The following is a 12,459-nucleotide window of genomic DNA, read 5'->3' as shown; positions in this document are numbered from 1 at the left end:
GAGTCCTCCCAGAGCAGGAGGCAAGGACAAAGGGTTTCCTGCCAGGGGCGGTGCCAGCACCGTCCCAGACAGGGTTTTGTGTATTCTAGGTAGGCAGGGCTTTAGAGGAAGGTGACTGCAAGTGGCACCCCGGTGCTCACTGTGCATAGGCCGGCTTGAACCAGTTCCAGGGGCACTCCAGCCCCTGATCTGGGGAAAGCCCGCCAAGGAGAGGGGTGTAACCACCCCCCTCCTAGTCCCACCCATAGGGCAGGACTTAGTCGCGTGCCAGCCCCTTTTTGCAGGATAAAGGTAGGAACTGGCCCCCTTCCAAATCAGATCATCTTTGAATCCTGAAACTACTTTCCACGAAAGGAACTCAAGACTTCTTCCCAAGATTCTCCCTTGTGACTAAGGAGTAGTCACCCTGCAGCAGCAGGCACCAACCAAGCATCGCGGTTTGTTGCCAGTCTCTCCTTCGGATCAAGACTGCTCCAGCACGACGAGAACCGGCTTCCCTGGCACCTCTGACCTCAACCTACATCATCAGCCCAGCTGTGATCCGTGGGTGCGACGAGACCTCGAGGGACCGGCTATCTTCAGAACTGCACGACGCTTGTCCAGCACGACCACCGAGTGACCCTCGACCGAGTGCTTTGGGGTGAGAGAAGCCCCGACCCTGAGCAGCTCCAGCATCGAAGTTCAGCCCCCCCCGCATCCACGAGATCTGCGTGGGGCCCTTCTGCTCTTTGCTGCTCACCGCGTTGTCCCGGTCACTTGCCCGTTGGCTAGTGGCCCTTTTACGACGCTCCACGACGACAACCACTGCTGGTCTGGTTGCTCCAGACTGGCCCTTGCTTCCTTTCTTCGGAGAAGCACCCTGGACCCTCCTGGTCCACTCAAGACGCCATTTTAGGTCCACCGCGTGGGCCTTGCATTTGCCAAGACTTGTTGCCCCAATCCTGGGTCCAGCGACGTCGACAGCAAGTACCTTCGTGGGACAGCTCGCACCTCCATCCTGGTCGCCGACAACGCCTCCTGGTCCGAGAGACTGCAGAGCCCAGCAGCGCCCACTCACCTGGCTGAGGTGACTTCGTCCGGTGCCATCCTGGTGCCCACTCAAATCACTGGCTAGTGATTCAGAACTTGGTCCCCTCTGCTTACAGGTTTCTTCTTCCCTGATCCAGGCTTGGATCACCATGAACTTTCTTCACTGGCCGCCTGCCAGCAACTTCTTTCTTCAGGCTCCTGGATCTTCAACGAGGTTTCCGACGCAACTTCGACCCTATGCAGCCGCAGCCCCTGGGCTAGGTAACCTGAGTACTCCGGTGCTCCAGCATAGTCCAACACCCTAAGTGTTCGGATCCACTCCCGTTTTCGACCCACCTACTCGGGTTCGCCCGAGAACAGTAACTTTGCAACTGCTAGCCTCCATAGACTTTTTCCCGCCTTACGCGTGAGAGTTCCCACTCTGCACACGACGTCCACAGGCCTCCTGCATCTATTCCCAGTGTTTAGAATTGTAGGCCTAGCGATTCCTGAGTCTAGAAAAGTATTACTTACCTGCTAGTAAGTTCGCATTCCACTTACTGAGTATATGGTTTTTCGTGCCCCTAGGGCATTTGTGTAAATTGTGCGACTTAAAGTATTTTCGTAAGAGTTTTGTTGTGTGCTTAGCTCCCTGACTCATAAAGAGTTCAGGGTAGTCTTGTTATAAATAAATATCTGTTTATTTTCATAACAACTTGTGTGGTGTCCTTTCACTTGGTGTTCAAGGGGTAATGTGATGGTAAAACAGCTGGCTTAACACGCCCTCTAGAGTCTTAGCCTTAGACTGCTCGTATCCATGCTACTAGGATAGCTGGTCTATAAGGTTGACTTACAACCAATCATCAATAAGGGTTGTTTGGACTGATACATAGTGATCACTAGAATAGTGAGCACTGCATATCAGGCCAACTTCTCACAGTAAGCACTGTAGAAAACGGGATAAGGTTTCTTGGAAGAGACGAGGAATGTTGCACTAACCCTCAGGTTTTCAGTTCTCACCTACCTAGCCGTCAGCTACCTGTCGAGTTTGGCCGACTCAAGGGATCATCTCCATGCCACCAACCTTCCAAGCTGGAACATACCTGAGATTTCCCAAACAATTCTACCAAAACAAATGGGTGTTTTTTCTTGTGTGAATTCCTTGCAGATATTCAAATAACACCCACTGCTGAATAAGGTTGAATGTCCAGTTTGAACTTTTAAGACAAACGTCTTTGTTGGATTGGTCCTCATTGCAAGGATAAGCAGCGTGGTTCCTAATTTTCCCTGTAGTTATCTTCCACAAAACAAGTTGATAGTAGTCTCTTAGCCTGCCAGTGCCTTACTCCTGTCTTCTTTTTTTTGATTGCAGGACGGCCACCCCAGCCATCTTCTTGTCACACTAGAAATTGAAGGGGATCAGCATGAGATGGAGTTGAAACAAAACCAGTAAGTTGGCGCACCAACAAACAGCAGTGGCTGGATGACTGTGAGGAGCACGTGGATGAATGGGAAGTAGACCGGTTATTTTTGTTGAGCTGCATGTACATGTTGATGTAAAGTCAGGCTTTAGTCGGAGACTGGTGCTGGCCTCTACGCATTGTTGATGGCTATTGGGCAGTAGTATGGATTAATTGAGCGAAAGCTTGTTTTGTGTCATTCGGCATTGTGATGGACATGAATTGGCAGTTTTCGGCTCAGTGCACAGAGGAAACAGGAAGATGATGGTGATTAGCTGAGATCACACTACGTTTTTGGTGGGTTTGAAATAAGCACGTCAGAAAGTGGGTTTCGCACCATCCCGAAGTGTATCAGTTTGACAGATTTTTAGCAGATGAGGCGCTGGATTCAGAGGCAAAGCCAACATGGGCTTCTACAAGAGAAGGGAATGGATGAATGGATAAACTGTATTTTATTTTGTTGTGTTAATAAATACAAAGTGTTGCCTAGTACATTTTGAATCTCAATAGTACTGGGGCAGTGACTGTCCACTAAGCGATATTCCTGGTTCTGCCCCTTCTTGCCTTGACCCATAATACCACCGAGTCAAGTGATAACAGCCTGTTGCCAATCCTCCCATTCCCCTATGAACTGGTAGGCTTCTGGTTGTGTTAGAACTAAGGAGTTGCAAGTTGGTGGCTTTGCCTCAGTTTTGGCACTAGGTGCATAAGGAGTGAGGTCTGAAACAGAGAAGGGTTTGTTGATGCGAGCGTGTCTGCTGATTGCTGTGGGTGGAGTAGGCAAATATTGAAGAGTGAAAAAGAGGATCGATAATGTATGGCCAATCAGGATTGTGCAAAATGACAACTTGGGAGGGGGATGGGGATATTGGAACAGGTTCTTTCGGGAACCAAGCCCCACTAGTGCTCAGAGTCCTCCCTACTGTAGGGTGACCAGACGTCCCAGATTTCCCCGGACAGTGCCAGTTTTCAGAGGACTTCCCGATGGGACTGGCCCGGTGACCTGATACTTTTCTTAATTTTAAGTAAATGGCCCGTTTTTTGTGACAAAGGTCTGTCATCTTGCAAAGCAGAATTGAAAGTGATATGCTCCATTTACAGGATTCACAGAAGACTATATATATACACATATATATATATATATATGGTAACACACACTCGTTTCTTCAAACGAAAGTAGACGGCACTCTGAGCTGGATTTTAAAAGATAATTTATTGGCAGACTCCCCTGCCCCCTTGAAAAAAAAAAAATATATATATATATATATATATATCCGCACACACACGTACATATACAAAGAGACACTTGAATTTACAAGCCTATTGGCCGTGTGTCTATGTGTGTGTGTGTGTGTGTGTGTGTGTGTGTATATATATATATATATATATATATATATATATATATATATATATGTATATATATATATATTGTGCACATATTTCCAAGGCTATGCAGAAACGGACCAGGCTAGATATACGAAGTAAGACTAAAGGCATTAGTCCTACTTTCATGTCTGGCCTGGCCCGGTGTTAGCTTCTCAAGATCTGGCCCCCGACCCTCCTCCTGCAGAGACCCTGGTCCCTCGGCGCCCACCCTTCCTCCGTTCCAATCCTTGGCAGGGCCGGGGGGGGGGGGGGGGGGGGGGGGCTGCAGTTTACCTCAGACAATGGCTGCGGGCCGCGCCCGGCCCTTTGTGTGGCTCCTTCTCTTATTTCTGGGCTTGCTGCGCTGCGATCCCCAGGGGAGCACATACTTGGCAGCCCCCGGGCCGGCATTCCTGAGACGTCCCCGCCCTGGAGCGCCGGGATGGACGGCCAGTCATTTGTTCCTTGACCAGTCAGTAAGCTGCCACGCCTCGGCCTGTGCATTCACAATACGGCTCTGAAGCTGCCCGATTAGCAGCGTGCAGCTTTGTGAATACTTAAAGTGTAGAGCCAAGAGGAAGCGCGCGCGGATCCGGAGAGGAAGGGCAGATGTGGGAGTCTGAAGGAGGCCGGATGGGCTGGGTGGCGCTCAAGGCACCTGCCCGGGCCTCACCCACTGATCGGGCCCTCTGTGACCCGTGCTGGAAATGATAAGGTCGCGGCACACCGACACGTATCCTGGTTCACTTTTCAATTCACTCTTTCTTTCTATACCACTACTGTTACATCCTTCATTTTTAATTTCTCTGTATGTCGTTAGCTCATTTTGGGCTACTTGTGTTTTTTATGTATATTTTTCACTCTTTCTTTCTATGTTGTCTTCATTTTAGCAATCTAAATGTATCATTCAGATGTATGACGTTACAACGCATACTTTTACCACGCATACCTTTACAACACGGTTTTTACCACGCATACCATTACAACGCATAGCGCTTAGAGGTGCTGGATAGTGGTAAGTATAATTTTCTATTCCAACTCCAGTCCCCGTGGACACTAGGGAAGGTGTTGGATAGAAAATTAAACTTATTCCCTATCCTAGAGCGCCCCCCAGCGCAATGCGTTGTAATGGTATGCGTGGTAATGCCTGCGTTGTAATGGTAGTGCGTTGTAAAAATTTTAACATACCGTATCATTCTCTAGACCTCTTTATTTTTTTATTTGCTTATATTAAATTCTATCTTCCTGTCTCTATTTTCTTACTTTGCGTATCTAAATCTGTCTTTCTTCTTTCTTTCTTTGGGTACATGTAAATGTGCTTGTACCTTGTTATTCTTTCTTTCTTTGTCTTGTTCTTTCTTTCACAAATTCACTCTTCATTCTGTTCTTCTTTTGCTTTCCCTGAAGTTTCCAGTGCTTATATTTTGCCAATAGACTTTCGTCAAAAAATAGGCTGCTTCATCACATCTGGTATACTTTGGGCAATTTGTAACTCGTTTTCTCACTTTCATCTGTTCTGCTTCCAACTTTTTCCTACCATTCTTTTTCTCTTGTTTTATCTTTCTGCCTTATTTCCCATCTCTCTTTTTCGTTTTTCTTCTTGCATTTTTTCATGTTTCCATTCTTTTTTACACACTCGTGTCCTCTACTTTACGTCTCCAGTTTCCTACTCATTCTCATCCTAGAGTTAAAAGAACAAGTGAGAACGTACGTTCTCCTACTTAGGACCCAAACTATGGACCGCAAAGGCACAGTGAGTGAGATCCTGTCAGTCTCTCTCCATCTTTCGAAAACAACTGAAAACCTGGTTGTTTGAATAAACTATCCCATAACTCTCTGAGAACGTACTATGTGAGGGCCTAGCGCCGGGAAAACCATTGCAGGTAGCTGCGGGCTCTACAAAGCATCAATAATAATAATAATTCTCTACCTTGATCCATCACCATTCTCCCTCGTTTTCTTGTCGCATTCTTTTGTCCACTCTTTCTCACCCTCACTTTCTGCTGCACTCTTGCTCACCCTTATTTTTTTCCTTTTCAGGGAGCTCTTGCGTGGGGGGCACAGCCTGGTGTCCTACCTCCCTGATGGGGTTCCTGTGGTGGAAAGTGTTGAGAAGCCGGTAAGGAGCCTTTAGTGTACCTCGCTGTCAGTGCATCTCTATTTTGTGCGCTTTAATAGACTGTCACAAGTTACTATGGAGCTAGGGCTGAGTCTTTGCAGTGAGGTGCATGCTGTCCTTACACCTAAAGGGTCCTGTGACCCCTGCAAAGCATCCTTCCTGCACTCAATTCTTTGTTTCCTCCCAAGTGTCAAAACACTCTTGAAGAACAGGCTCCAAAAAGCCCCCTTTTTTAGGTCTCGCCTGTCGATGCGCATGCGCATCGAGCTTGCGAGACTATGGGGGCTTAAACAGTCTTTAACCAACTTGCAAGGAATCGTGGCGATTCCTTGCAGTGCCCGTGAAATTCAAGCTCAATGCGCATGCGCATTGAGCTTAAAAGCGCGTGCACATGCTCCCAGCCGCCTGCCTTGCATGTATTTTCCCTCAGGCGCACTCCTCCCACACCCCCGCTCCGCCCCCTCCCCTGCCTGCCGTGTCGCATTTCTTCAGTTCCCTTAGCCGCACTCCAGGCCCCTGCTGCTTTCACACCCTCTCCCCGCTCCGCCCCCTCCCCTGCCCGCCGTGTCGCATTTCTCCTCCCCCCTCCCCTTCTCTGCCTTCCCTCCGTCTTCCCTCCCACAGGCAACAAGAGGCTAGTTCACGACGCGCGTCCACATCACATCCATCAGCCTCCCTACCGCGGGCAGCTTGGCCTCAGGTATTCACCCCAGCGCGACTTCTCTTCCCCCCTAATTACATGCCTGCTGTTTACTTCTTTCACGGCCACTCTCTCGCACATCAAAGGCTGCTCACACACACCATATGCCTGCTCCCCTCCCCCACCCCCCCACGCCTCGCAACAGACTTCATTGGAATGCGCTCCATGCATTCTCCCCTCCCTTTCAGCCTCTTTCCCAGCTCCAAGCCGGACCCTCCTTTCTCACCTCCTCTTTCTTTATTTACAGGGAGAACTTGTATTTTTCCCCGAGGCAACCAGTTCTGACACTGCCCGTCCCAGCACACACCAACTTAGAGCTTGACTTGTACTGACGCTGTCACCCCAGCAGACATGCAATCTGCATCAAGCATCCATATGCATCAAACATCCACAAGCAACAGACATCCACAAACATCAGACATCCACAAGCATCACAAGCAGCAGACATCCACAAGCGTCAGGCATCCACAAGCGTCAGGCATCCACAAGCGTCAGACATCCACAAGCATCACAAGCAGCAGACATCCACAAGCAACAGACATCCACAAGCAACAGACATCCACAAGCAACAGACATCCACAAGCAACAGGCATCCACAAGCAACAGACATCCACAAGCATCAGACATCCACAAGCATCACAAGCAGCAGACATCCACAAGCATCAGACATCCACAAGCATCACAAGCATCAGACATCCACAAGCATCAGACATCCACAAGCATCAGACATCCACAAGCAACAGACATCCACAAGCATCAGACATCCACAAGCATCACAAGCATCAGACATCCACAAGAAGCATCAGACATCCACAAGCATCAGACATCCACAAGGATCACAAGCAGCAGACATCCACAAGCGTCAGACATCCACAAGTGTCAGACATCCACAAGTGTCAGACATCCACAAGCGTCAGACATCCACAAGCATCAGACATCCACAAGCATCAGACATCCACAAGCATCAGACATCCACAAGCATCAGACATCCACAAGCATCAGACATCCACAAGCATCAGACATCCACAAGCAACAGACATCCACAAGCAACAGACATCCACAAGCATCACACATCCACAAGCATCACAAGCATCAGACATCCACACGCATCAGACATCCACAAGCATCACAAGCATCAGACATCCACAAGCATCAGACATCCACAAGCATCAGACATCCACAAGCATCACACATCCACAAGCGTCAGGCATCCACAAGCGTCAGGCATCCACAAGCGTCAGGCATCCACAAGCGTCAGACATCCACAAGCATCAGACATCCACAAGCGTCAGACATCCACAAGCGCCAGGCATCCACAAGCGCCAGGCATCCACAAGCGCCAGGCATCCACAAGCGCCAGGCATCCACAAGCGTCAGGCATCCACAAGCGTCAGACATCCACAAGCATCACAAGCAGCAGACATCCACAAGCAACAGACATCCACAAGCAACAGACATCCACAAGCAACAGACATCCACAAGCAACAGACATCCACAAGCATCAGACATCCACAAGCATCACAAGCAGCAGACATCCACAACCATCAGACATCCACAAGCATCACAAGCAGCAGACATCCACAAGCATCAGACATCCACAAGCAACAGACATCCACAAGCATCAGACATCCACAAGCATCACAAGCATCAGACATCCACAAGCATCAGACATCCACAAGCATCACAAGCATCAGACATCCACAAGCATCAGACATCCACAAGGATCACAAGCAGCAGACATCCACAAGCGTCAGACATCCACAAGCATCAGACATCCACAAGCATCAGACATCCACAAGCAACAGACATCCACAAGCAACAGACATCCACAAGCAACAGACATCCACAAGCAACAGACATCCACAAGCATCAGACATCCACAAGCATCAGACATCCACAAGCAACAGACATCCACAAGCAACAGACATCCACAAGCATCAGACATCCACAAGCATCAGACATCCACAAGCATCAGACATCCACAAGCATCAGACATCCACAAGCATCAGACATCCACAAGCAACAGACATCCACAAGCAACAGACATCCACAAGCAACAGACATCCACAAGCAACAGACATCCACAAGTAACAGACATCCACAAGCATCAGACATCCACAAGCATCAGACATCCACAAGCATCAGACATCCACAAGCATCAGACATCCACAAGCAACACACATCCACAAGCATCACACATCCACAAGCATCACAAGCATCAGACATCCACAAGCATCAGACATCCACAAGCATCAGACATCCACAAGCATCAGACATCCACAAGCATCACAAGCATCAGACATCCACAAGCATCAGACATCCACAAGCATCAGACATCCACAAGCATCAGACATCCACAAGCATCAGACATCCACAAGCATCACAAGCATCAGGCATCCACAAGCATCAGGCATCCACAAGCGTCAGGCATCCACAAGCGTCAGACATCCACAAACATCAGACATCCACAAGCATCACAAGCAGCAGACATCCACAAGCGTCAGGCATCCACAAGCGTCAGGCATCCACAAGCGTCAGACATCCACAAGCATCACAAGCAGCAGACATCCACAAGCAACAGACATCCACAAGCAACAGACATCCACAAGCAACAGACATCCACAAGCAACAGACATCCACAAGCAACAGACATCCACAAGCAACAGACATCCACAAGCATCAGACATCCACAAGCATCACAAGCAGCAGACATCCACAACCATCAGACATCCACAAGCATCACAAGCAGCAGACATCCACAAGCATCAGACATCCACAAGCAACAGACATCCACAAGCATCAGACATCCACAAGCATCACAAGCATCAGACATCCACAAGCATCAGACATCCACAAGCATCACAAGCATCAGACATCCACAAGCATCAGACATCCACAAGGATCACAAGCAGCAGACATCCACAAGCGTCAGACATCCACAAGCATCAGACATCCACAAGCGTCAGACATCCACAAGCGTCAGACATCCACAAGCATCAGACATCCACAAGCATCAGACATCCACAAGCAACAGACATCCACAAGCAACAGACATCCACAAGCAACAGACATCCACAAGCAACAGACATCCACAAGCAACAGACATCCACAAGCAACAGACATCCACAAGCATCAGACATCCACAAGCATCAGACATCCACAAGCAACAGACATCCACAAGCAACAGACATCCACAAGTAACAGACATCCACAAGCATCAGACATCCACAAGCATCAGACATCCACAAGCATCAGACATCCACAAGCAACAGACATCCACAAGCATCACACATCCACAAGCATCACAAGCATCAGACATCCACAAGCATCAGACATCCACAAGCATCAGACATCCACAAGCATCACAAGCATCAGACATCCACAAGCATCAGACATCCACAAGCATCACAAGCATCAGACATCCACAAGCATCAGACATCCACAAGCATCAGACATCCAAAAGCATCAGACATCCACAAGCATCAGACATCCACAAGCATCACAAGCATCAGGCATCCACAAGCATCAGGCATCCACAAGCGTCAGGCATCCACAAGCGTCAGACATCCACAAACATCAGACATCCACAAGCATCACAAGCAGCAGACATCCACAAGCGTCAGGCATCCACAAGCGTCAGACATCCACAAGCATCACAAGCAGCAGACATCCACAAGCAACAGACATCCACAAGCAACAGACATCCACAAGCAACAGACATCCACAAGCAACAGACATCCACAAGCAACAGACATCCACAAGCATCAGACATCCACAAGCATCACAAGCAGCAGACATCCACAAGCATCACAAGCAGCAGACATCCACAAGCATCAGGCATCCACAAGCATCACAAGCAGCAGACATCCACAAGCATCAGACATCCACAAGCATCAGACATCCACAAGCAACAGACATCCACAAGCATCAGACATCCACAAGCATCACAAGCATCAGACATCCACAAGCATCAGACATCCACAAGCATCAGACATCCACAAGGATCACAAGCAGCAGACATCCACAAGCGTCAGACATCCACAAGCGTCAGACATCCACAAGCATCAGACATCCACAAGCATCAGACATCCACAAGCATCAGACATCCACAAGCATCAGACATGCTTAGCATCAGACATCCACAAGCATCAGACATGCTTAGCATCAGACATCCACAAGCATCAGACATCCACAAGCATCAGACATCCACAAGCAACAGACATCCACAAGCAACAGACATCCACAAGCATCACACATCCACAAGCATCACAAGCAGCAGACATCCACAAGCATCACAAGCATCAGACATCCACAAGCATCAGACATCCACAAGCATCAGACATCCACAAGCATCACACATCCACAAGCATCAGACATCCACAAGCATCAGACATCCACAAGCATCAGACATCCACAAGCATCAGACATCCACAAGCATCAGACATCCACAAGCATCAGACATCCACAAGCAACAGACATCCACAAGCAACAGACATCCACAAGCAACAGAGCAACAGACATCCACAAGCAACAGACATCCACAAGCAACAGACATCCACAAGCGACAGACATCCACAAGCATCAGACATCCACAAGCATCACAAGCAGCAGACATCCACAAGCATCAGACATCCACAAGCATCACAAGCAGCAGACATCCACAAGCATCAGACATCCACAAGCAACAGACATCCACAAGGATCACAAGCAGCAGACATCCACAAGCATCAGACATCCACAAGCATCACAAGCAGCAGACATCCACAAGCATCAGACATCCACAAGCATCAGACATCCACAAGGATCACAAGCAGCAGACATTCACAAGCGTCAGACATCCACAAGCGTCAGACATCCACAAGCATCAGACATCCACAAGCATCAGACATCCACAAGCGTCAGGCATCCACAAGCGTCAGGCATCCACAAGCGTCAGGCATCCACAAGCGTCAGGCATCCACAAGCGTCAGGCATCCACAAGCGTCAGACATCCACAAGCATCAGACATCCACAAGCGTCAGACATCCACAAGCGCCAGGCATCCACAAGCGCCAGGCATCCACAAGCGCCAGGCATCCACAAGCGCCAGGCATCCACAAGCGTCAGGCATCCACAAGCGTCAGACATCCACAAGCATCACAAGCAGCAGACATCCACAAGCAACAGACATCCACAAGCAACAGACATCCACAAGCAACAGACATCCACAAGCAACAGACATCCACAAGCAACAGACATCCACAAGGATCAGACATCCACAAGCATCACAAGCAGCAGACATCCACAAGCGTCAGGCATCCACAAGCGTCAGGCATCCACAAGCGTCAGGCATCCACAAGCGTCAGACATCCACAAGCATCACAAGCAACAGACATCCACAAGCATCACAAGCAACAGACATCCACAAGCAACAGACATCCACAAGCAACAGACATCCACAAGCAACAGACATCCACAAGCAACAGACATCCACAAGCAACAGACATCCACAAGCATCAGACATCCACAAGCATCAGACATCCACAAGCATCAGACATCCACAAGCATCAGACATCCACAAGCAACAGACATCCACAAGCAACAGACATCCACAAGCAACAGACATCCACAAGCAACAGACATCCACAAGCATCAGACATCCACAAGCATCAGACATCCACAAGCATCAGACATCCACAAGCATCAGACATCCACAAGCAACAGACATCCACAAGCAACAGACATCCACAAGCATCAGACATCCACAAGCATCAGACATCCACAAGCATCAGACATCCACAAGCATGAGACATCCACAAGCATCAGAC

General features: G+C 48.8%; 1 protein-coding gene across 7 annotated transcripts in view; it reads left to right on the top strand.

The window, feature by feature from the left end:
• ADAM15 (ADAM metallopeptidase domain 15) overlaps positions 1 to 12,459 on the top strand; it is a 309,264-nt gene that overhangs the window by 128,304 nt on the left and 168,501 nt on the right. For all 7 annotated transcript variants that reach the window (XR_013603849.1, XR_013603850.1, XM_078671060.1 and 4 more), the window contains exons 3-4: positions 2,381 to 2,457; positions 5,874 to 5,952. Coding sequence is in view for 5 of the 7 variants with exons in the window: in XM_078671060.1 (XP_078527186.1) it covers positions 2,381 to 2,457; positions 5,874 to 5,952 (156 nt within the window). In the remaining 2 variants the exon portion in view is untranslated. The remainder of the gene's footprint in view (positions 1 to 2,380; positions 2,458 to 5,873; positions 5,953 to 12,459) is intronic.

This window comes from Lissotriton helveticus, chromosome 12 (genome assembly GCF_964261635.1).
Source record: "Lissotriton helveticus chromosome 12, aLisHel1.1, whole genome shotgun sequence".
Lineage (NCBI taxonomy): Eukaryota > Metazoa > Chordata > Amphibia > Caudata > Salamandridae > Lissotriton > Lissotriton helveticus.
Note: the sequence above shows the minus strand (reverse complement) of the source record. Positions and strands in the feature narration are given on the sequence as shown.